Genomic DNA, 25,666 nt, shown 5'->3' on the forward strand with positions numbered 1-25,666 from the left:
TAGTGAAATGTGCCACCACTTTTGACACCACAGAAGCAAACAAGTCAAACCTTGGATAGAAACATACACGGTGAATTCCCTCTGGACCCTGGTAGTGTACAGATCTCAATGGCAGAAGTGCTCTTCAACACTATGGCAAGAGTGGACTCACTCACTTATCACGAGTGCCTAGACATCACAAAATCAAATTAACGAAACACTGTAGAAAAGCATACAGCCTTTGCCAGAAGTATACAGACCACTCAGCATTTAACTGATGCGATCATGAGGGAGCGCAGCACGGCTTAGAGGCTCCAGAGAAAAAAACTGGTGCCCTCAAATGTGCAGAGCCCCAGAGCAATAGCAGCTTCACCATGCCAAACAGCTACTCGGCAGCCGAAATGTTTACTTTAGGCCAATTAGAACAAAACAAAACACTCCTACAATATATACGTACATGGCCATGTTCATGCCAATTTATCACTGAAATGCTGTTTCTGGAGAAATGCTGAATGAACGAGAAAAAGACAGTCATGTTGCAACAATGACTGAAGTGCAAAAATAAGGAAACATTATCCCAATCAACTATTGCACAGGTATCGTGACAGCAACACGTGATGCAAAGATGAGATCGGCGTGCACCAACGTTATGAGTGCTCAGAAGCTTACAGCCTCTACCACCGACAGTGGAAACCTGCAGCTAAGATCACTGCCTTAAATGTTTCACACTGTGCACTGCATGGCATACCAAAATGCGTTTGCTCATAAAATTTCTCTCTTCATGTCCACTAAAAGAACATCCTAAAAGTATAATGCAGTATGCATCATATTTTGTCTACGAAAAAAATTAGTAATGTGCTTCCAAAGCCCCTGAACATATAAAAGTGCATAAGTCACATGTAAAAAGTAAAATTATGCCATTCTTGGTATGCAATAGTTAGGCACTCAGTACAAAACAATGGAACACTGCAAATGATGCTGAATGATGGTTCCAGGCACCAGTATGGACGGCAGTGCTTTCATGTCACAATAGCACCTGGAAAGCATCTGTTCTCGATGTTACCAGAAAGAAAGGCACCAACAGATGTCACTGCTTGACATGTTAGGACATACACCCAACTTCTGATGGAGATTTCCAAACCTGGAGGTTGCAGGGATATTCTGCAGACAATTTTTTACGGCAGAGAAGCTTACTATGTCGTGCACATCTCCCATGGACATCCATGGCTCGTTGAGATGCAAGGAAGGCAAGTATTCGGCATGAAACGTATATTGCTGTCCCCAATTTGTGTACTATAAGGCAGACACTGTTACAAATGCTGATGCCTTCAAAAATTTGTCGGGACGGAATGACAAGAGAACACTTACTTTCAGCATTGTCACAGAAGGAAAGTATACGCACAGCATGCACATAACAAAGCATCATTTCCAGCGCTAGTTGATCAAATCAAATTATTCCTAGCAAGTAGGGCTGGAAATATGCCACACTTAACAAGCAAATGCTGCCTACCACTACTTCAAGAGCCACACTTGGTGTAGGCACCGACCAGGCACAGTATGCTACAGCTAATCATCGAAAGGCACTAAGTGCGCGGTAAATAGTAAGCAACATTCCGTTAAGGCAGGTCTGAAAGTGTTAGCCAAACCATGCTATTAGATACAGCTAAAATGGCTATCTTCAGAAGTTGATTGTAAGCCAAACCGACGTTTGACAGTTTGTTGTTTATGCACTGGCAACGTGCACATGCCCGGCATGTTGTTAGAAATATAATAAAATCTATGTGGAAGAAAATTAAAATGAGAAGACGACACCACAATGAATAACAATACCACAAGAACAGAAGCTACAGCGCATAGTTGTAGATAAATGATATGCTACACTGTGAGCCCGACGCCTTGGGTACATTTGATGGCGTTGAATGTCTGTTCTCATTGAATGTCTCATTGAGAGGAAGCTTTCAAGTAAATGTTCCAGGGCACAAACTCTGGGCTTCTGGTTTTTGATTCCGAAATGATCCGTACAAAATTGACAAAAAATGATAGTAATCAAAAAAGTTGCGAGTACTATGCAAGTTTTGCTACAATTTATTGCACACTTGTGCAGCTTCATGCTGTGCAAGAGCTACCTGCCGAAACATTTGTCCCAGCCACCAACTCTGCTTAACACAGATCATTTGTTGACAGCTCCATTTCACCACTGACATTGAAACAGGAATGTGAAATGTACTCAGTTGGCGGTTATTCTTCAAAGCGTTGGCAAGCACGTCAGAGATTTTATCTTGTGGCTGACAAAGGTATGCATGTAATCTTCACCTCCAAGGGCTTATAATTTGTAGCAATCATTACATCGTAATTAAGCCTTGCTGAAAAACCTTGACAATTAGGTCAATAAAATGAGATTTACTGGGGAGATCTACAAAGAACCAGCACCACATTTCCTTCTCCACTTAAATGTACACCTCACTCTTCATGAGAAACTTAAAAAAAAAAAAAAGTCTTCGGCCATTTTGTCCTCAAGCACCACTGGGCAGCGACACTCGTTTAATGCACATCCTCATGCCTTCATCTACTGCGCCTTAAAACCTGAACTGAGTGTCAAAAAAAAAGAAAACGAAGAAAATGAGAAAAAACCAAGGGAGATAAAACAGTCTACCAAAACAGTCTCTTATGATATGTTGCGAATAAATAAAGATGATTTAAAAAAGTGACAAAAGACAAGGTACAGTTGATAAAAAAAAAAAAAAGAAAAAGACAATTTTTTGGCTAGGAAGCTCAGCAAGGATGGCAACTGTCATTACTCGAGAGGTATGATGCACATGAGCAGCTGTGCGGGACCGCAGAGCACTGCCTCCTAACTGCCCCGATAACTGTTGTGACAACTATTCCGCAACCGATTTGGTAATTATTCACATAATTGCACCAATATCTTTTGCTCTAGTGACACACAAGAAGGCATATGTGCATTTTTAAAAAAGATACTCTACCTATCACAAAGCATGTCCCTTCGCCTGCAAGGATAGTCAAGGAAGGTTAAGCGCTACATATTGAGTGTGTCTTAACTGCGCGACCACTATTGCACCAAACGGTTACGAGGGAGAAAGAAAGAACGGCCCAGCCGCTGTGCTTTGTACTATTCACAAGCAGTAGTGAGTATGTTATATACCTGAGGAATTGTGCAACATGTTACATAAAGAGGAGAAACATACAATATGCACCCTATCTGAGAGTATAAGAAATGAGTCTCTACAAGTGCCGACAAACAAAGCAAAATCTATTCGTCACATCGGCAAGCTAAAGCGCGGTGCAAGGTTTATACATTAAGCTTGGTCCCTAAGCACACACCATTCCTCGTGTGGCTGTGAATGGAAGAAATAACAAAGACAGACAGAAGCACATGATGCAATTATAAAATGAGCACGAACCATCTGCAATGTCTGCTTTGCCATCTGACAGGGCTGCTTGTGGCAAGATGTCTCTGAAAGATTTGTTGGCATTTGCAGGTCCAGAGGTGCAGGGGAAACAGGTGTTTCCCTGGAAAACATCTCTGTATACAGCACTTCTTTCTTGCATTTTCATCTTGCATTGAAGAAAACAAAGCTTTGAACACACATTGATTACTTTTGGAGTGCCAAAGACTATCCCCGTTGGTGATCACTTCATGTGGTGGTTAAGATAACAAATACAAAAGTAATCAAATAAAAACTTTATGTTTAGCCAAATTGAGCGATCTAAACAACGATTTATGCCAACTCCCCACATAAAATGAGAGAAAGGCAAGCTCCATTTCCCCTAGTATTAGGAAAGACCAAACTAACAGGCTACCATATAGAGTGGCTATAGCAACTGAGAAAGCTTATTCCAGATTCAACATAAACGCGCATAAGCTGTTGCATCAGGCTAGGGAGTAATCAAAAAGAGAACACGATTTGCTTGGAATGTTGACCTTCGCCGCACATTTCCCAATACACTGCAGGCTGGCAGTAGCCTAACAAATGCAGTAGTTGACTACATTGGCGGATCGACGGTTCACCGTTGTCAGAAGCCGCCGTTGTTGAGCCCGTTGAGTCGCTTCTGAAAGCCGTTCACCAACTCCTCTAACCTGCACGGTTCAAACAGATGCACTATTTCAAAAAAGTAGAAAGTAAACAAATATGAACGAGTCTTTCGAAGTACTGGCCTCCCAAAAGTTGTTTAACTGAGGAGAATGTATACACTGGAAGACGTTACCATTTATTCCTACTCTGGTGCGATGTCCTCATGTTGAAGGGCAGTTTTCACCTCGTTTACTCACTTGTTTACTCCACATACAAACATACTTATCAAACCTCAATTAAGCCCAGTCTGAAAAGTATTTCATTAAACTTGGAATGAGATATATCAAAAAAGCCTCCCCTTGCGTGACTACCTCCATTGATAAAACTTTGAATTAAAATGAACCAAGCTGTGTAATCAGGCTTCATTAAAACAGGATTTCGTTGTACAGCACTGATTTCTTACAGTGCACTCTTAGGCAATTCAAGAGGGAACACTTAATACTTAATAGAGGGAACACTTAAAGCTCACTAGTATCTGAAAGATCTTTTCCGTTGACATAAAAACATGCTTCTCTGTACTCTCCCAAGTTCTATATGGACCTAACGAGCAGCAAAACTACCTGACGAAGCTCCATTAAATACATTATAGCAGAACACAATAGATATGAGAGCAAACAGCAGAGTATTGCCGTGGCGTTGTTTGTATTACTTTCACGGCGGACATAAGAACAGCAGAAATTAGTATGCACTGCTTGCTGTACAAATCTCATTCTGCAATGATTCTTCGGAAAGAACAAGTGCGCATTTTTTGGAAAAATGTTTTCTAGCAGCACATCCATATCTTTAAGCTATACGAAGCTAACGATATAAACCTCTTGCGAAACTTTCCCCAGGCCACACCCCTTTCCCAAAAACACCACAGACGAAACTTAGCAGGTCGTAATTGTCATAATGGCCTGATTTATAGCCACGAGTTCTATGATTTTTTTTAACCAACCGGTTTCCAAAGTCATCAGATTGACGCCATGGAAACTTGGTTTATATTACCAAAGCTCTTTGGGAACGATACACTTTGACAAATGCTTGGGATGGATGTTAGGTACTTTCTGATGAATGGCTGTGGTGGTTCCGCTTTTTAAAGTACCTCATTTACCTGAATGCGACACGACTACAACTGAAATGCAAGAAAAGTGCATGCATGTAATGTGAGGAACAAAGCTTCAGTGTACCAAAATGAGTTTAGTAGTACCAATTCATGAACAAAAGTACCAACAAAAATGCCTTTCCTGGAGCTCATCATGACAGAAAGACCACCGTTTGAGCCTTAACACGGTACGGTGAGCAGTTACGAAGTCAGCCGTGGAAAAGATTATCAAATAAAGCATAAGATAATTCCTAAGTTCTGCCACACCGTCAGACGTGCACTTTGGAGGCCTCACTATAAAATCCCGATACAGCCAGCCGCTAAAACGTGCAGCGAGCCATGCCTCCCTAATGTCAACGGCTGTTCTTTTTAAACGAACCGTTGGGTTTCGCCAGAAAGTGCTTTGGACACTGGTACCGAGGAAAGCATGCGAAGGTGCCTTTTCGTGTGCAATGATCACCTCTGGCACTTGAGTTCTGCTCCCTGCCGCGACGCAATCTCCTCGTCAAGCCGCTGGCCAATCCGTTGAACCTCCTCTCTGAGCTGTTGCAGTATCGAATTCGTCGCCAAGTCTGCACCCTCTTCGACGCCAATAAAGTCCGTTTGTGCTTCCGCCGATATCTTGACACCTCCATCGCCAGTGCCCCGGTCACCATTGCTGAGAAAAGGCAAACAAAATGATATGATATAGGCTAAGAGGCACGCTGTACTGGAGGGCTTCAACTTAATTTCGACCACCTAGGAACCTCGTGCACTGACATTGTACAATACAGGGGAACCCTCTTCTGTGTTTCACATATGATGTAGCTTTCCCCTAACGTTGCCAGAGTCTCACCGTTAGGTATTAGACATGAGCAGTGGGTAATGTGATGATGTAGATCTCATATAAAAAATGAAGCAGTCCTCGAGGAGAGGTATAGGGGAATAATAATTGAACCTCTGCTGTTTTGTACTCGCATTGAGGCCTTTCAAAATGAAACAAAAAAATTACAGGACTGCGGTCAAGTCTGCTTAAAAATCAATATGGCAAAAGACATTTTACAGGACTGTTTCCACTAACCGCATTGTCGTATAGAAGAACTTCTTGTTGGGCGAGTTGGTGCATTGCTTTAAAGGAACCAAGATGCGCTATAAAAAGCTGTCTCCTTGGCTTTTTCCTGTGGCTGTCTTTTTATAGCGCATCTTGGTTCCTTTAATGCATTGTCGTAGTCATCCCTACTGTTATTCCTATCACTACTATCATAGTTATCAACTAAATGAACCGGCACTGTCATCCCTATCCCTACTAACTAAATGAACCGGCACTGTCATCCCTACCGCTACTATCATCGTTATCAACTAAGTTAACCGGCATTGTCATCCCTACTGTCATCACTATCACTACTATCATCACTACCAACTAAATGAACCATCACTGTCATCGCTATCATAATTGTCACTGTCGCCAACTGCATCCTCGTTGCCATCACTACTACATTATCCTTATGCTAAACAATGAGAATTATGGCCGGTTTCTCACAAGCCAGCCATGGCCTAGTGGTTTGCGTGCTTGGCTGGGAATCGGAGAGATAGCTAGTTTGATTCCCCATGAAATTAGATTTTTTTTTTTTGTAACTGTCAGTTCGTGCAAACTTTTCCTGCGAACAATTCTGTAGCCCATAAGCCTAGAAAAGCTCTCGCCTTAAAAACAATAGTAGCCAGGTGTATCCATCTCTGGTATGGTACAGCTGAATCTCATTATAGCAAACAGGTAAAAAAAAATGATAAAGCAGTTCAGAATTAAAATTTTAAGAATAACATTTCGTCAAAAACACACACAAGTCCAGCGCTACTTAGTCAGTGAAGGGACAAAAATTCAGGCAGGCCTTACTAGAAAAAGAAACACACCTTCTTTCAAGTTCTGGTACTGAACAAAGGCACAAAAATAAATAAAGTGGTTGACACATTGGCTTCCTTGCACAGTGCCATGTCATGTGAAAACTGGCACACCAAAGTCAGAGATATTTCTGTTTTCACCACCTCCCTCATAGCCGGCATGTGCACATGATAGTTCGTGCAAGGTTAATATCGCTGCTTTCGGGACGCTCTCGACCACCTGGCTACCAAACCTCCACGACACTATTTATCACAGTAGGTACTTGCAAGTGTGAGACTCTAAAAGCATGAATCTTGATGTGGCGAATCACCACCGTCATTGTGTGCACTGCGGCAAAGCCTGTCATCTGCCATTCAAGCGGGTACAGCTTTGCACTGAAGAGTTCGATATATCCGTTTTGAGACCAACCTTGTTCAACATATGAAGTAAATATTGCAAGAGTTCATTAAAAATATTTAGTGAGAACTTGATACTGCCAATAATTTAAAACATCCATGTTTGTTATACCGAGGTTTGACTTATTTGGGGTTTAGTGTCCCAAAGCAGCGCTGAGATAGATGCCATAGTGAAAGGCTTCCGAATAATTTAAGCTCTACAACACTTCAGGTGGTCACCAGGCCAAAGGGATGTACACGTCCATTCCATACCTGCCATTCGCTTGAGCAGCTAAGCTCTCCTGAAGCTCATGCAGTCGCCCAACGGCTGCATTCCTCTCATTGGTCGCCTGCTGTATGGCATCCTGCAAAGAAGACGGGAAGGGGGGGGGGGGGGGGGGGAAAGCCAGAAAAGAAAACAGCTGCTCAATTTCTGCAACAGAGTAGCAGCAGAGGATATGCAGCAATGACACAATGATAAGCAATCACATTTATGTGATACAGTTGAATCCCGCCACAACGAATACCGCCACAACGAAATTTCCGCGACAACGAATAATTTTTTATTCCCCGCGAGTATCCTATAAGAATTAATGGCCTAAATTTCTCTGCACAACGAACCATTTTTGCAGAGCGTTTCCGCTTCAACGAAATTTTCGCGTTCAAAATCGAAACCGAAACTAGTTTTATTGGCGAGAAGTCCAAGTCAAATCCAAAGCCACATTAAGCATGAAATCACGTGATTGCAGTTCCGCCATTTTGGCTTTGTGTCGTGGTCGCGTTGTTCACTCGCTGCCTTTCTCTTCGACAACGACGAGTTTTCATCCGCAGGACACGATGGCAACGCAAGTGAAAAAACGCAAAACTCTTTCCCTTGAGCAAAAAGCTCAAATAATCGCCCAAGCAGAAAGCGGAAGGAAGAAAGCGGCAATTGCTGAAGACTTCGGAATTCCTGCAAGTTCGCTGTCAACGATTCTAGGCAATATGGACAGCGTGAGAATGGCACTTGCTTCAGGCACATCCTCGAAGCACAAAAAGGTGACGCGGCCCCTCCATGAAGAGTTGGACAAAGCAGTGCATGCGTGGTTTGTGGAAGCACGAGCCAGCAACGTCCCCCTGTCCGGAAGCATCGTCCAGCAGAAAGCCTTGAACTATGCATGCCTACTTGGCATTGATGATTTTAAAGCCAGCATTGGCTGGCTAAACTGTTTCAAGGCCCGCCATAACATCGTTGGAAAAGTGTTGTGCGGCGAGTCAATGTCAGCAGACGTGGACGGAGCAGCTGCTTGGAAGGCGAGTAACATGGCCGGAATTTTAAGCAACTTCGCGCCTGCAGACATTTACAACGCCGACGAGACCGGGCTATTCTACGAGATGTTGCCGCCTAGGACGCTCGACTTCAAGGGGCAGCGCTGTCACGGCGGCAAACACAGCAAAAAACGCATCACAGTGCTGCTTTGCACAAACATGGATGGCTCGGACAAGCGTCCGCCGTTAGTCATAGGCAAAAGTGCCAAGCCGCGCTGTTTTAAGGGAACTCGTAGCCTACCTGTGCAGTACAAGGCGAACAACAAGTCATGGATGACCCGCGCTATTTTCACCGAGTGGATGATGGCATTCGACCGTGACATGAAGCGGCAGGGCCGTAAAGTTTGCTTGCTTTTGGACAATTGTTCAGCGCATCACTCTGACGAAGTCAAGCTCACTAACACGGAGCTGAGGTTTTTCCCTCCCAATTGCACGTCTGTCTTACAGCCTCTCGATCAGGGCGTGATTCTTAGCCTGAAGCGCGCTTACCGCGGGAGGTTAATTCAGCGGCTGCTTTTTAACACTGAAACCGGCCGAGACACGAAGGTGGACTTGTACGTGGCACTGCAGATTATGTCTGCTGCCTGGAGCACACTGGGGCGCTCAGTAATTGTGAACTGTTTCAGGCACGCCGGATTTGCCGAAGGTCGACCCGTACACTCTGCTGGCCTAACACCAGGCGTTACAGACGACGACGAAGAGGCGTCACCGGCTCCGGGGATCGCGGCCGCCTGGAAAACGCTGGGAGAAATAGGAACCGTGCCGCCTAATCTCGAGCTCGACGAATACATCGGCGCTGACGCTTGTGTTGTTGTTCACGAAGATGTGAGTGATGAGCAGATCATAAAAGCTGCCTGGAATGATAAGGACTCTTCCGATGAAGAAGACGACGACGTACAGGAAGCGCCGGCTGCGGCAACCGCCGTACAGGTGATGGACGCTTTTGATGTCATCAGGAATTTCGTTGCTGTCCGAGACGACGATGTTGCAATGGGTTTGCTGACCGAGTGCGAAAATCGCGTGACGGCGTTGCTCGCCGTGAAGCGTAAGCAAACCAAGCTTACAGATTTTTGGCATTAAACGCCTTTGCTGCTGCTTGGGCAATTCTTTCTGCGTTTCAGGTCAAATTTTTGCGATAACGAAGTTCCGCGAGAACGAATTTTTTTTCGTGCACCGTGAATTTCGTTATTGCGGGATTCAACTGTATCACAATGCGATTAATGTGGACCCAACTCATCAGAAAGTTTTCATTGCTGCCATTTAAGGCTCATGGCAATTTCTGAAGCTACAGTACTTTGTGCAAAACCAAGTGGTGACAGTGAAGTCGGCAAACGTCTTCTGATCGTGAAGTTAAACACATCGGTGGCCTTACGTTCTTTACGTCTTGCTTCTTTGCAAAAGGTTCATCGACATCGGAGCCCCGTAGCAAAAAGTGCTCATTATAGGGGAAATGAGTTGCATTAAATTACATTGGTAACTGATGCTAAGTTAAGAACACTGCATTGCTGCGGAAATTTCACTGCATCAGTAGCGTTTAGTTTAGAGGGCGTTCCACTGCATTCCTAGTATGGCTCAAAGCAAAGAGGCAACACTTAAAATATGCGACCATTCAAATTTTGTGCACGAGGATGAAGCAAGACAGGTGATGGCACCCTTCCTAAATACGAATGAAAACATACGCAATACAGCTTACGTCCCAACAGGCAACCCAAAGTGCTGCTACATGATTTCAAGAAGAAAGAAAAATTTTCCCCATGGTCCCACGAAAAATGTAACAGCAAGGCTCTACTGCCAATGGTTCCAAACTGTAACATTCGTAACAGCCTCGTCTCTCAACAACAACAACAGACACTCAGTTTTGTGTCTTGTTCTTGCCTTTCTTGTTGTTATGCATCCCCTTTCGGCTGTTAAAAAAAACTACAGTGCAAGAGAAGAGAAAGAAGCAAGAAAAAGTTGCAAAGAAGCTTGCTTACATTACTTGAGCAGCCCCAGTTTTCACTCTTCCATATTGCCTTCATGTGCAGCTCCTGAAGCTCTTTCTCCAAGACCTTCACCTTGATGGCCATGAAAGGAAGAACATAAAACAACCACAATACAAATGAATTAGACAGAAAATGACCCCAAGCACCAGGTTAAAAAAAACAAAACAAAAAAAAAAAATCAAGAAAGTGACAGCAACACCGTACAGTGCCCCTTTTCAAGTACGCACTCTCAGTACGACTTGATTGAACATGGTCACAAAATTTAGGGGTAATGAAGTGGATTGAAGTGGATGAAATACGATGGAATTTCTTTTCCACTCGATTATTTATCCCGATTCTGATTCCAGTGTCTTTCACTCACCGATTTATTCCAATCCTAACTCTATCCTTATTTCCTTTCTATTTACAATGAATTATTTTATTAATTTTTGTTGAGTCGTTTTAGTCTGGTCTCAACTCTATAGGTGGAGAAAGGGAATTTCCACCTCCCACCTGCCAACCATGGAAGGCGAAAAGACTGAATTCGGCCTAGATGTCACCTGCCACAGCTGGCAGGTGGAGGCTTCAGCTTGACACAGACGCCAGGGCCGGGCAGATTTTGCCTCCATGGCATCCCTATTGTCTTGCATTGAAAAGAAAGGAACATTATACCGTGCTTGCAAGCAGGGGAAGCCTGCTAAAAATTAAAGCAGTAACTGGCATCAACTGTACCCACTCGCTGTTAGGTCACTGGGTCTCTGTCACAGACAGAATGGTACAGTCCTCCAAATATGCAAAGGCACTGACGGGACCACAGCCAAGCCACTTGAGAAAAGAAACTCTAGCAAAGTCTAAGCAAAGAATACAGTGAAGACTAGGTCAAAAGTCCTGAAGCCGAAGGATTTTTGCCTCAGCCGCAAAATGAGGCTTTTACGGCGCCATCAAAAACTACAGAGCCGTGAAATGCTACGAGACACTTTCCTACTGTGCTAAGAGATCATTTCCTAGCATTTTAAATGCCCTTTGGCCTTTAATAATGGAGTGATGGCTTCATTTTGCGGCAGAAACAAAAATTCTTTGCCTTCGGGACTTTTGACTAATACTGTACACGTTTTTGCTGAAATTTCTTACAGTTCAGAGTAGAGGATGAACAAGCACAATGTCGGTAGAGAAACAACAACGATTAAAATAATGGGCCTAAATCTGTGCAACCATTTCCCAGAGACCATCACTGCCCTAAAGTGAGGCCAAGTTGACTGCACCAGAGGAGGAGCGGTAGCACCAACCTTCTCGAGAGCAACGTCCCGCTCGGCCTGGATGGCTCGCAGCCGGTGCCGCGCCTTCTTTCCACGGTGGTCGCGCAGGCGGTGAACAGAGGCCAGCAGTGTCTCCTGGTGCCGCAACAACCGTGCGGGCGCCCAGCTGCCCTCCAAGCCTTGCAGGATCTTGTCCAGGCCCTGCGGATAGAGACAGAAGATTTTTTTCGTACACCCAAACACGCGCCATTGTTAATGAGGACTACCAACTACTGAGTTACAGGCAGCAAACGAACACTTCTGCCACTTTATCTATGGGTAATCTACAGAGAGGTAATGCAGAATTGTCACTGATGCATTAGTTGCTAGTTAAAATTCTGCAGTGCAGTATGGCTAGGCTAAGCATGCGCCTTTTCCACTATGCCCTACTCACGGGGTGCAAATAGTGCAAACTATGGAATTTAAACTGAAATTAAACTTGAACCAAACAGCACAAACTACTATTAGCCGAAGGCGAAATTCTAATCAACTCAAATGAATAAAAAAGCTGCATGTGGAATTCTCAGGAACAAATTTGACTAAAAGGAGCAGCTTACAGTACTAAAGTTACTCACTAGCTGTGCGCTCAGCCCAAGCATTTCTGGGCTCGATGTGCAACAATGGTAGCCATGTTACACCTCAAAGCTGCGCATAGTTTGGTGCAAAGTGTGGCTGGATTTGTCAACAGAAAGTTGGAATTGGGATTCCAGGACAGTGTCACAGCGCTCTAACGCACCTGCCAAAAAAATAAGAAAAAGAAAAAGGCCGCACAGAGAGTGACTCACACTAAGAACAAGGTTGTCACAATCTTCCTCGCCACTTGAACCATCCGACCCATCGCTCCTGAGAAGAAAAAACAAAAATGCGCCAATGAAATCAACCTACTTCAGGTACAAGCTAAAATGAGCCCATCAGATAGGTTGTATTCATTTCTGCGAAAGCTTTCAAACATTACCATAGGACAGCGCAAACTAAGGGATGTCACACATTTCCTTGACAGTGGTTACATCTGTGAACAAATCTACACATTTGAAAATAGAAAAAGGAGAATGTGAAGGTGAACACAGAGAGGAAGAAAAACAATGTAGCTGAGGGCAAAACTGAGTCCGATAAAGCTCAACATTTCGATTATTACAAGCACGTATAAAATTAACTACATATAAACATGCATGGCTACTTATCACCACACTCGTTCTAGTCCAGGATAGTTTTCACAGAGAGAGAATAACACAATATAGGCCTTGCCGCGCCATTCTTATGACAAAATTCGCTCGCTTCAGACTTGGAGTCTTGGTTGGTTTAAATTTGAAAATTTTGGTAGGCCCTATATGTAGCAAGCCCTTTTCAAGTGCATTCGTTTTCAGTGGCCTTTTTAGTTAATCTAGTTAGTTAACTGTTAACAAGTTAGTTAACACATTTAGGCACAGCTAAGGCACAGCAGTGCTGCTTAATCTTTTAAAGAAACATGGGACATAAACATTCCATAAATGTTGTGCAACCATCATGGTCATTAGCCCAAGTATGGCGACATTTACAACAGTTTCTGGCCACCCTGGCAGCTGAAGCTACAGCAGAACTTGGTACAATTCAGTCTATATGTTTTCTGTGGCGTGTCTAACACGCATTACGAAGAAATTATGGCCGACCAGCTCAATCTGTGGACATTTCCAAGGGGCAGCGCCACCCCAGCAGACACGGCTGAGTATCAATTTTAACAGTAGCAACTGTTCTAGACTTTTACATGTTGTTCAGTCAGGCAACACACAGCATGTCAGCATGTGCATACAATGTAGGACATGATTTCTTTTTTTTTTTTCCAGGTTTTCTGTGAATATCTGGCAGTACGGAATAATAAAGAGGGTGACGGGCATAAATCTACAAAGGGACCTGTGTGCACTGTCGCCAAGTGCATCTCCATGCCATTCTCTAAGCTGTACCTACACGAATGCGCTGGAATTCAGAGCTCTGGCCTCAAATGTGAATGTAAACTAAGGATAACGCAGGGTTTTGATAATTTAAACAAAACTCTGGTGCCAAAAAAAAGTTCGAAAAGGTAAACGTGAGTCAACCCCAGCATTCACTGCTCGGTAAATTATGACAGGCACGCACTTAAAATTATGTTGTTGCGAATGTGGTTTTTCAAATTTAAATTAAATGGACAGTCTACAAACGCAGAGGAATTATGTTGTTGCGAATGTGGTTTGCTAATTTAAATTAGAAGGACAGTCCACAAAAGAAAAGGTAAAATACTGGTCCCTGAAGAAACTACGCATCACTACAGCAGGATTCGCCCTGCCAAAGAACTCCAACTTTGGAAGAACATAAAAACACACGAGAGTGGAGAGATGACAAGAGTGTTCAAACCTGGCTTCTGACAGCTTCTGAATCTCCTTCTGATACATGTCAAGGCTCTGATTGGCGCTAGCCAGCCGCTCACTGATCGAGTCGTCTCGTTCCCGCTGTGCGTAGTACACGTCCGCCAGCAGTTCTGCGACAAGAGACGCTGGAATGCATCACTGGGAAAACTCTAGTAGGCCGCACATGGCACGGAACAGTATGCAGGCTACTTTCTTTGCTGATGTATTTTTTTCTACAATTTCCTACAAGTGACCCAGGATGATGATGCTTTAATTTTAATTTCACAAAGCCAACCCAGATAAAATGATTGCCATGAGTGCCATCTAACAAATGACCCCCAAAAAATGCATCTATTTGTTCGCACGAGGCAACGTTAACAGACCTATATTCAAATCATTTCACGCAAGGGAAGAAAACCACTGGGCAAGAGGGCAGTATACGTCTGCTAGGGAAATTTATGGGCACCTAAAAGGATGGAGAACCAAAGCCCTCCACCTCCTGGTTAGGGAGTGAATACTCTTATCTGTCAGTGTACGGTCATTACCACAGTAATATGGAGCACGTTTTAGTGATCAGGCTCCTCTCATACAATGCCTGCTAAAATTTAAAGGGTACTTTACATACATGCAGACAAATTCCCCTGGCGCACTCATAAATGAACGACAAAAAAAATGCTTCAGCTTCGAAATGTGTACCGTATTGTTTTGGCCACGCCTGTACATGATTTTGTTTGCAAATGAAGTTAAACCAAATTCGCTAACTTAGCTGGGCAGAAGATAAGTAAAAGGCCATCAAATTTTTTTCTCATCATAACCGATGCAACAATAATGTTAGAAAAAAAAAAAACTCACATGAAATCTCAGGTGCCTGACTGAAAACACGGTTAATATGGACAGCACCGGAAAAGTGAACTTGGAAATGGAAGATGTTAACAGCACTGGAAAAAAAGAACTGCGATCGGGTATAGTCCCTCCAGAAATTTTGTGGATCTTGCTCTGTAATATTGCATTACTGTGCAATTACTAATGCTACTATTGCATCACAATTACATTACAAAACTAGCCAGTACAGGAGGAGTATAAAACACCGTGCAAATAACAATAGTCACGAATTTACGTTCACACAGGCCTTCAGTGGCGTGGAAGAGCCCATTTCTGCGCAGTGGACTGGTTGAAAACTATTAATTCAATGTCAAGACACAAATGAAACCGAAACTAACACGGCCTGATATGTCTGGAATACCTGGTGAAGTAACATTCTCACAAGGAAAGCTCCGCCCTCGTAGCCTTGGCTGCATAGCCACAGAAAGCTATAGCCGAATATTCCACAACAATAACACAAAAAGAAAAAGCAAAGCCTTCCCCCTACCAGAAAAAATAAATCATCAGGTGCTTTTGCCATACCACTACCATAAATTCATAACCAAATGCATGAAGGTATGGAATACAAAATTTTCGAACTGAGTACAAAGCGAGTAACAAGGAACAATCTAATTCTATTCCAAGACTCAAGAATGCACACATCTGAACCACTGCACCTTGCAATAACTTTAACCTTTCCACTGCTACTGTCAAAACAAACAAACAGAATAAGCTAACTACAAAAAAGCATTGAGAAAACTAATGCTGCGGCCTTCGTGGAATAAGAAAAGCAATAAGAAAATATAAAGGGTATCAAGTCACTGCCTTAAAAAGGGAACACGAGCCTTCTACGGCAGGCTCTTAGTTTGATCCACACTCCACAAGCAAAACTAGCAATATGCTAACCACCATTGCTCTAATTTGGGTTCCCAGTGCTATCTGCACCCAACCACGATACGATGATGAATGGTCCACCTCTATTAAGGTTTTGCAAGACCGTTGTTTCAGCTGCACAAATACCAACTCGTAATAGTACACTAGATATATCAGAAAGGCATAAAAAATAAATAAGAGCCAACAAGAAGAAATTATTTCTTTCCACAAACCAGCAAAGCTGACGCCGTTGGTTGAGCCGACCGGAAGGTGCTTGTCCGGAGACTTAATTCTTCTCAGCAACTCCAACTGAGACTGCAAGTGCTGGACTTGGTTCCATAGCTGCACAGGAATACATGACATTCTCTCTTTTCCTTTATAAACACTTAAAAAAAAAATCCAAATATAGTCCACTACATGCAATTTGCCTATAACCAACAAATAATTTGTTGCAAACTTTTTTTTCCTCGTGCGCAGTTTCGGTTCTAATTCGACAGCCATACTGAATAGCTATCTCATCACAGCTCGAGTTACAGTAAAAAACAATTGTGATACAATTATTGCCGATTCTCACAACGTCAGTTTCGATCCTGAGGCAAGCTGCTGTAACCGCTAAAGAAAATCAAAATGATGAGGCACTAATTAATAATGCAGTTTGCATAGAAAAGCTGGTTCAAAATGCCAAGCTTGTTTCTGGGTGCCAATGTAATATGCCGTGCTTAGGTATGTACAGCATTGACAAGCCAGCATGGTTGTGAAAGCACACATAAATGTGTTGACGAAACAAAACCACAAGTTGTTGTGAGAATTGGCTGAGCCAATAACATGCGCTACATCTTGCAGCTACGAATGGCATTTCATCCGACTCCTTACCTCTTTGATCGAACCAAGAGTGGAACTTCAAACCTCAAAATCTTGTGTTTTTGTTGTCTTTGTTTTACTATATATATGCAAAATCCCCCTTTTCAAATCCCGGCTAATATGAGGAGTTTGAATACAATAAAGGTTTGGCACATTTGACAGTGGAGATGAAGGAGCCCTGAAAAGACTATAATATGCACATTTTGACGGTCTTGTTTAAAAAAATTGAGACCCCCACAACTAAAGAAAAAGATATTTTAAAAATTGCAGAACGAAATGGCAGTGTTAAAGGCGCCATTGCATCTACTCTTAAGGCAAAGCTGGAGCGTCCCCCTAATTTTGTGCCTCTATAATCTCACACATACTCGTTAGCATAACAGTCGAAAGGTACCACTTTATGCGAAGAACCACCTGACATAGATATAAAGCGCTGGTTTAACCAAGCTGCAGAAATGCGCCACGGTTCCATGAGGGTTTCTCATCTCTCTCGCCCATCTCAAACGAGCTACCCAAGTTTATAGTGCCTGCAAACTTGGCCATGTCATGCGGTCTGATAATGTCACACAAGGGGTCAACTAATAAGTAACAGGCCATGTCACCTGTCAATTACCAACTGCCACAAGACGGTCGTGATTTTTTTCTCATTATACTGACGCCACATTTTCTAGAGAATAAAGCTTTTAAGACTCCTTTGTTTAAAAAGAACGTGACATAAACTATGATCAAGAATTCTATATACACACATTAACAAAGCCTAGGAAGTGTTCCAGCCACAAAGAAGTGGCTCTGGTCACTGACCCCGGTTTCCTCCTTTGACCAAGACATGAACTTAGTGGCCAAATGACTCAACCATGAAGGCATCGTTCTGCCATAAACTTGCCTTGCCATTGATTTCCTGCAGTGCCTTTAGCTCCTCGGGTATCACTGCCCGTGTCCGCGAAGAAGTCGCAGGGTCTGATTTGCCGCCCATGTGGCCTGACCTGGATGAGAGTTTAAAGTGAGTAGACACAATTAACACAAGTGTTTGTCCCGTAACCATGATTTCTATGCAATGCCAAAAAAAAAATAATATGGAGCGAAGCCCAGCCAGGAAATCTGGAGCACTATCACGATGGCCAGGAGAGCATGTGCAGATGATGGGCACATGGTCAGATCCTCGTTTTACTCGACTTAGCTGCACTAAGCTTAAGAACTTATCCGGACAACAGTGTATAGCTGCACTAAGCTTAAGAACTTATCTGGGCAACAGTGTACAGTAGAATCTCGGTGATGAGAATCTGGTTGGTACAAATTTTTGGATGATACGAATTCATAAAATTCCTCGGCAGGAGTGGGCTGTGCACAATGTGCAGAATTTCGGATGATCAGAACACTCTCCCTTGCCCCTATGGATGATATGAAGACACTAATCACGACTGCCATATTGGACACTACACACTGCTAGCATATCGTTTACTCCGCGATCACCAGCCACGCTGTACGCATCGCAAGCAGTTCGCAGTGACGTATGGCCCTCACGTTACCACCATTGCAATAATCTGTTAAGCTCTACATGCCGCAACACATTTGCCACAGTGCGCGCTCTGCAACTAGACTTAACAATCGCCAGTCACGCATGGCTCTCACATCACCAATTCTGCCTAGTCACACTGTAAGCATAGGGAGCAGTTCGCGGCGGCCTGCAGTGACATGCTGAAGTATATTTTCCCTGGAGGGGCTGGGAAAACTTTCATTTTGCCTTACATTTACTGCTTATGTACTTAAAAAGTAGTAGTTCGATCCATGTCCTTGCTCGCGTTTTTGCACAGAACGATATATAGCAGCGAGCAAGCTGTGCTCAGCATAATACCCATGCCAGCCTGTTTCTATAGTATAAATTGCTCGTCTATGAAAACCAAAATGATGCCAAGCACCTGTAACCCTTTCCTGTTTTTGTGTTGCGTGGGTGTCAAAAACGTAACACTGCCTACTGCGGCGTCTGGGCAGAAGCCAATTTTATGAAAATGAGGTGGTCCGAAGTTAAATTACAGCAAATAAAATGTAAATAAGGCTGGTAATCAGGAGGGAGGAGTGGTCCTGAGCCTCGCCACAAGAATACTACACAATGATCATCATCACAATCGTCGTCCGTGACAAAACTACTCATGAATGCTACTGCCTTGTTTTTTCCTTTATATTCCGGCTATGCACAACCTCACACAAAAAAAGCCCACCTGGGTCTGCACATCCAGATGCCGGGATTATCCGCCTGCTCTTCGTCAACCTCATCTAAATGGATGACGGGGTCACTGTGGGTCCGACGTGGGCTACCAGGGGGCGCTGCGAGCCAGCTCGTGGCGGCACCATTATTGTCCCCCCTGCCAACAATGCCTGCCATCGTCCTTTCGCCATCACCACAACCTCGTCGAAAGGGTGCAGTGCTCAGTGAGCCAGCGGGTGCAGTGGCCATGGGTGCTGCCAGGACAGGGCGGGAGACCACGTCAGGAATGTCCCGTTCCGAGCTTCCAACAGGACTTGGTGGGAAATTGGCATAGTGCGCAGGGTACACGCTTGTCACCAGGTGAGACGGCCTTGCATGTGGAATGCTGCGCGCTGGAGTACCTGCTGAATGGCTGGGCTATGGAGTAATTAAGAAACATTGTCAGTGGCACACAGTGACAGTAACGAAGTTCATTGCAAGGCATGCGTCACATCAACACAAGCTTTCTACGGGAATAATTTGTGCTGACAATGCAAAAAAGGACGTTGAGCCTTGACTCAAGAAGCAAGCACAACTGCCATTCATGAAGCCGGTGCGACAATGGCTTACAGTTGGCACCTTTTAAGACACACACTCTCCCCCACAAGAGAGAACAGACTTAACGTTCCTAAACTGCTGCTATCGAAGGTCTTCAAGAATTCATTTTGAAACATGAGGCATTAAAAAAAACAACCTCCAAGCATGCGTAATGACTGCCCACCATGCGTAGCTTTTTTCTGCGATTACGGGACTCTCCATGAGCACAACTCGTGCTTCTGTTTTTAGTGATTAAGTTTTAAAATTTTCTCCTTGCAGAGTGTTTTTTTTATAACACTTCATGCACACAAATTTTGCACATCTTTTAGCAAAGCTGATATTGCTTACTATTGTGCTAACTGCAGGATATCCATTGCTACTTTTATATCAGATGAATCCTCGGAATTAGCGGCACTCATTTTTAATTGTCGCTGCTGCTGCAATGCACCTATTCTATTTTTTTTCTTAGAGTGTTACCTCATGGTGGGTGCTCCATTCTCAGTTCACACAGCTAATGCCAGCAGCATGACTGACACCTCGCCAGTCTCCTCTTATATCAATTTGTAAAGGTAACACAAGTATCGCTGCAAAAAGCTTTTGCATCTGCAATGCACCTACCGTTGTTGAGCGGAATGACTTCCGCTCCTGGGCGACGCTCAATGGCAGGGAACGAAAGTCATTTCGGTTGTCCGGAGTTGGTGTCCCTCCACCGCAGCCATTGCGGCCACTGTAGCTCAGCGAGAAACAGGGTGGCGACCCACCAAAGTTTGGTGGTGGGTCCAGGATCCACTGGCCATGGTCGGCCCACGGGTCACCATCACCCCGACGCCCCTGGCGGCCAGAAACCGTGCTTGGTGATGGGCGACCCAGACTGCTGTAGGATTCCGTGTCTGGCAAAGTCATCGAGAAAAAAAAGCAATTTCAGAAGCACTATGAACCGTTATTGGTGACAAGACTAAATACGGGCATACAGCGTCACCTGTATGCCTCGACATTCCAGGGTCCGTATTCAGAGTTTGCGTATCAATAGTGTTGCATCACTCCGACCTCGAGTTATCTTAATGGTGGAAACACCGGAATCAGATGTCACTACCACTTCTGGTTCTGGTGTTTCCACCAATCAGATGATTCGGGGTAGGGATGATTCGAGAGATAATGACGCAAAATCAGAATACGGACCCAGAAGTGGGTTCAGTCACTGATGCTTATTGACAGGCATCAGTGGAATGTAATCTGTGCTTCCCTGGCCCCTGCAATAATGACCACAATCTCCAGCACTCTTTCTCTTCCAACTCTTACAGTCACTACACCTGTTAGCAATGAGGCTTTTCACAGAGAGCCAAAGTGTGGTCAAGACAACTCGAGCGGCACATTAAAACAGCGATTAAATGAAGGTAGAAGAGAGATGTCTGCAATTTCCCCAATAACTCCCACACTACACAGCCTGCACTTAACTCTGACAGTGCACAAAAACCAAGCAGTCAGAAAAAAAAGTCATTTCACACACAAGTGAACACATAAGAGAGATAAAAGATAAAAGAGAGATAAAAGAGAGATAAAGAGTTCCACACGGTGCCCGTTCACTCACTTCCCACATACTGTACCAGCGGTGGAACTGAAAACCAGCCTCTTATAGCAACTTTTGTAAGAGAAATTTCACATTTTGCAGCAGGAAATATAGAATTTTCTAGCAGATGTTCTTGCTTTTATGTCATAAAAAAATTTTTCAAGCAAATTTTGGCTTTAGGAGCACAAAACGAGGGGTTATAGCAAAATTGCAGTTACTAGAGCTAGCAAGTTATATTTTCCCTGTGATTGCAATACAATAAAAATCACCAACCCTACATTTAAGTTCCATTACAGCAAAACTCTCAAGGTGAAAAATAAACAAATAGTATATGGAAAAATGTACACAAAAATAAATACAATTGGTTCATAGGAAATGAAAAGCGCAGTATTTGTCACACTTGTTTTGTGGACACCTGAACCGTGCCATAAGGGAAGGGAGGAAGGCGGCAGTGAAAGAGGAAAGATAGAAAGGCATGACATAGTGGAGGGCTATAAAGTAATTTCGACCACCTGGGGATCTTTAATGTGCACTGATATCGCACAGCACAGAGACGCCTCTTCATTTTGCCTCCATCGAAATGCAGCCGCTGGCGGTCGGGACCGGACCCGGGTACTCCATCACAGTAGTCGGGCATCTCACCATTGCAAAACCGCGGTGGGACAATATACAAAAACGCAAGAATAATATTCTTGACACTAAAGCCTACAGGTCGTATTTCTTGTCTTTAATTATTCCTAAAGGGCGCAAAGGATGCATCATTGGAAAGATTGGCAGTGGCTTAGCTCTGCTATGCCTGGATTTATGTAGCGTAAAGTATTCGCAGTAGCGTGCGGCGCAACTGTCGTAAACACGGCTCCGGCTAAACGTAAGTCACAGTGAGTTGTGAGTCGCAACGAGTGCACGACTCAGGATGGGTAATGAATTGGAGTGAGTAAGAGTTGTGATGTATGGATGCGAGAGTTGGACTGTGAAGAAGGCTGACCGCCGAAGAATTGACGCATTTGAATTGTGGTGCTGGCAGAGACTCTTGAGAGTTCCTTGGACGGCCAGAAGATCAAATCACTCGATACTGTCGACCATAAACCCTGACTGCTCATTGGAGGGTCAAATTCTAAAGTTAAAGGCCCACTGTCCACCCTCCGGTCGAAAATATTTTCTTCCCCGGTGACTGTGAGACTTCGCCCCTGGAACGCAAGGCCGCAAAATGTTTTTGAAAAGAGTAACTATTAACGCAGTTACAGCCACCGCAATCACCCGATTCTATCCTGCCTCTCTCCTTCCGTTCCCTCGCAAAGGTTTTTCACTCTCCTGCCCGAGGTCGTCTAGCCTCCGCAATACAAATTCCCCTTCCTCCTCCGCGTTTGGCGGGAGGTGGGGCGTGGCTCCCCGCGAGCGCGAAAAAAAAAAAACGGTCGAGGGAGCGCGCCGCTGGATTCAGTCTGGCCGTGGCGAGGGAAAAGCGCGCTGCGAGCAGTAGACACCCATCCTTCTCCCGTCAGTCAGCTAGACGGACCAATGGACGTCGTTCCCGATACGTACGTCGTTATCGGGGCCCGTCGGGCCAGCGCAGGGAGCGGTGAAGCTGGCTTCTCAAAGGAGAGCATGAGGGAGCTTTGAATTGTATTTTCGATGCTTTGCGGCGCGTGTGTCGCTGTAGAATTTTGCACAGACTATCTCCGGTACCTGATCGAAACACTGGGCTCCTTTTCTTAAAAGGGCCTTCCCTGGACAGTGGCCCTTTAAAGCTCAGCTACTTTGGCCATCTGATGAGAAGAGAAGAGTCGCTAGAGAAAGATTTGATGTTGGGAAAGGTTGAGGGTCACCGGAGAAGGGGTATGCAGCGAATGCGATAGTTAGATGGCATCCTCGAGGCGCTGCAGATGAAGTTATGTGATGTTAGGAAGATAGTGAGAGATCGGAAAGCGTGGCGTGATATGGTCCATAGGGTCACGAAGAGTCGGACACGACTGAATGACTGAACTGAACTGAACTGAAGAGTGAGTCATGAATTCAAATGATCGTGAGTTCTCAAGTTAGGTGAGCATGACCGTGTTTGAGTCTGAGTGAGCCCGCAGGCCGATGAAAATTATCTGAGTGAGCCCACATGAGCACTGGTGATTTTGGCAATGTGTGGGTGTAGTGCAAAAGTGGGGCAAAATTCATTTTTGTAGCACGATTTTCCACTTGGTACAAATGGCACAGCTGTTCCACCACTGTATAATACTATCTAGGGGCTACATTTTTAACATGTTTCTTACATGTTGCTTCTTTAAAGTTTTAGTTCTGTGTTATAAGAGCCATCATTCAATGGTCAAAACTACATCCTAAGAGAGTCATGCCATAAACAATGAAAACCCACTCATCTAGGTTCTGGCATAGATAAATGGGTGGGCTGTGAAATTTTTTGCCATAAAAACATGTAACAACAAGTTTCCAATAAACCACAAATTTGGACCAGTTGGTTGTTCAGAAAGGCAGCACGAGGAACAAAATATACTGAACCTTTTTTTTGTTGTTTTTTTTACGTGTCACTGACCTTTTAATGATGTCACTGAGTGGCGTCGCCGAGGAGGCTTGGCTGGGGGATTTCGTTTTGCACCGGTGCTCTCGTTTGAGGATGTGCTGTGAACAAGCAATGTTGCGAGCAAAACATTCACAAGTGCAATCTTCTTTTATATAACAAAATTTCAATGAGACTGAAACTAAATGTGAGTGTAAGATCGTGGGTAGTTTATAAATTTATGTCGTATAATTCTTATGGTTAAATTAGAAGGCTCGTATTTCTATATCAGACTGGTTGCTATAAGGCCGGCATTGTTGTTGTGACTGGTTACTGCAATGAAAATTCATTGCAGGAAATATATGTACGCAAGGCTGGGCAAGAAGTGTCAAAAATGAATGACCGTAAATTGAGTTGTGCAAAATAAGGAGGACATTGCAAATATGAACACAGCAGAACCAAAGCCAATAAAAACATATACGTGACAGGGATTCACTTTTCAGTTTAAAATGTACTCTGAACCAGCAATTTGCGCCCGACTTGCGAAACATCGTGCCAAATATTTACGGCAGAACACATGCAGCAAAGAATCGGGAACTTTAATTTTGTGCACTATACAAGTGAAGAGTACCAAAAACTGCCAACTTAGTTTCGGTTGTCGACAGCGCAGTGAGGTTAAGGCCGGGAAATTGAACTACATATGTGCACGCTTCCCATTCACGAGCCATCACAAATTATATATAAAAAAAAAAAGAAAACGCGAAAGCATCGTAGTTAGCTGCCATCACAATTTGGCATGCGAACGCCCCCCATGTTTTATTTATGATTGCCCGTCGTCACCGCAACTAAACTCATCCCAAGTATTCGCGAACGAAACTGACTTTTTTTTTTTTTTTTTTTGTACATGGTAAGCAGACCAAAAGCAAACAAACGTGCAGCGCATCGCATGTAATCCCCACGCTTTCACCCAAAGGCAAAGCAATCATCACCTCACCTCAGACTCGAGTCATCGGGCGGCGTTTCGTGGTGCGACGCTCCTTCGGGGACACGCACCGACGCTCGATCCATTCACACCGATGCCGGAGAACACATTGGATCACGCACGGCCAACGTAGCACACAGCATGCAGCCCCCGACCGCGATCTGAAAATGGGAAACACACACGTCCGCGAAACTTGCGGGAGCCAACACCGGTACCCAGATTAACAGAACCACCACCACCGCTCTTCGCACGATTTGCCGGAGTAAAGTATCGAAATTTACTTTTGCTGGTCCCTCAAAAGGTCCGTTGAACATCGACGTCCTTCACTTGCGAGTTGAACCGTTAGTTACGAGCGCTGCAACAAGCATTAAACGCCCCAGCCTTCAGTGGGTCGTAATTGGGCACCCAGCGGCGATTAATCAACGCAGCCGTCGGCCCCCAGTTTCACGACTTTCTGCATGACGGTCACGAGTGGGTTGATAGCCTAACGTATTCCAATGCAAGGCGCGTTCCTGAAGTGGTAGCCGGTCGAAGGGAGCAAGAAACACGAACAGAAAACGGGACGTGGGACGATGCCAATACCAGAAGTGTGACATGCATACGAACAAGTGGTTCGAGCGGTTCAACGTACGGCGTGTTTGCGGTGTCAAGAGCGAACGACAACACACACAACTTACGCGTCTTGCTTCCGACAGAAACTGCGTGGAATACCGTTGCCCGCTGCTCTGGGGAGTTTGCGTCGCAACAAGGCGCAGCTTTTGACAGCGCAAGGAAGGAAGCTCCAGCTGAGAAACGCTCCCGATCGCAGCAGAAACCACGTATTTGATAGCAGTGTTTGTGTTTGCCGAACTAGGTAGGTGGCATGACGAACGCGAACGGCCAAACAGCGCTCGAAGGACGATGTGTTTAGTGTGT

At 44.3% G+C, this 25,666-nt stretch overlaps 1 protein-coding gene across 2 annotated transcripts; it reads right to left on the reverse strand.

Moving 5' to 3' along the window:
- Nucleotides 1–1,009: 1,009 nt before the first annotated feature.
- On the reverse strand, nt 1,010–25,666 carry LOC146175724 (uncharacterized). Of its 2 annotated transcripts, none has more exons than XM_084582090.1 (14): nt 25,429–25,666; nt 24,764–24,912; nt 23,806–23,891; nt 20,318–20,589; nt 19,137–19,540; nt 17,804–17,903; nt 16,296–16,404; nt 14,336–14,459; nt 12,757–12,814; nt 11,963–12,133; nt 10,689–10,769; nt 7,681–7,772; nt 5,618–5,815; nt 1,010–4,078 (listed from the first exon to the last, which is right to left on the reverse strand). In XM_084582090.1, the coding sequence occupies exons 2-14, from the start codon at nt 24,835–24,837 to the stop codon at nt 4,015–4,017; spliced, it is 1,833 nt and encodes a 610-aa protein (XP_084438216.1). In that variant the 5' UTR covers nt 24,838–24,912; nt 25,429–25,666; the 3' UTR covers nt 1,010–4,014. The 2 variants fall into 2 exon arrangements, with proteins under 2 accessions (XP_084438216.1, XP_084438217.1); XM_084582091.1 differs by lacking the exon at nt 25,429–25,666 and adding an exon at nt 25,033–25,051.

The sequence above is a fragment of the Amblyomma maculatum genome, chromosome 10 (genome assembly GCF_055883805.1).
Source record: "Amblyomma maculatum isolate TAMU_Amacu chromosome 10, ASM5588380v1, whole genome shotgun sequence".
In the NCBI taxonomy this organism is placed as follows: Eukaryota; Metazoa; Arthropoda; class Arachnida; order Ixodida; family Ixodidae; genus Amblyomma; species Amblyomma maculatum.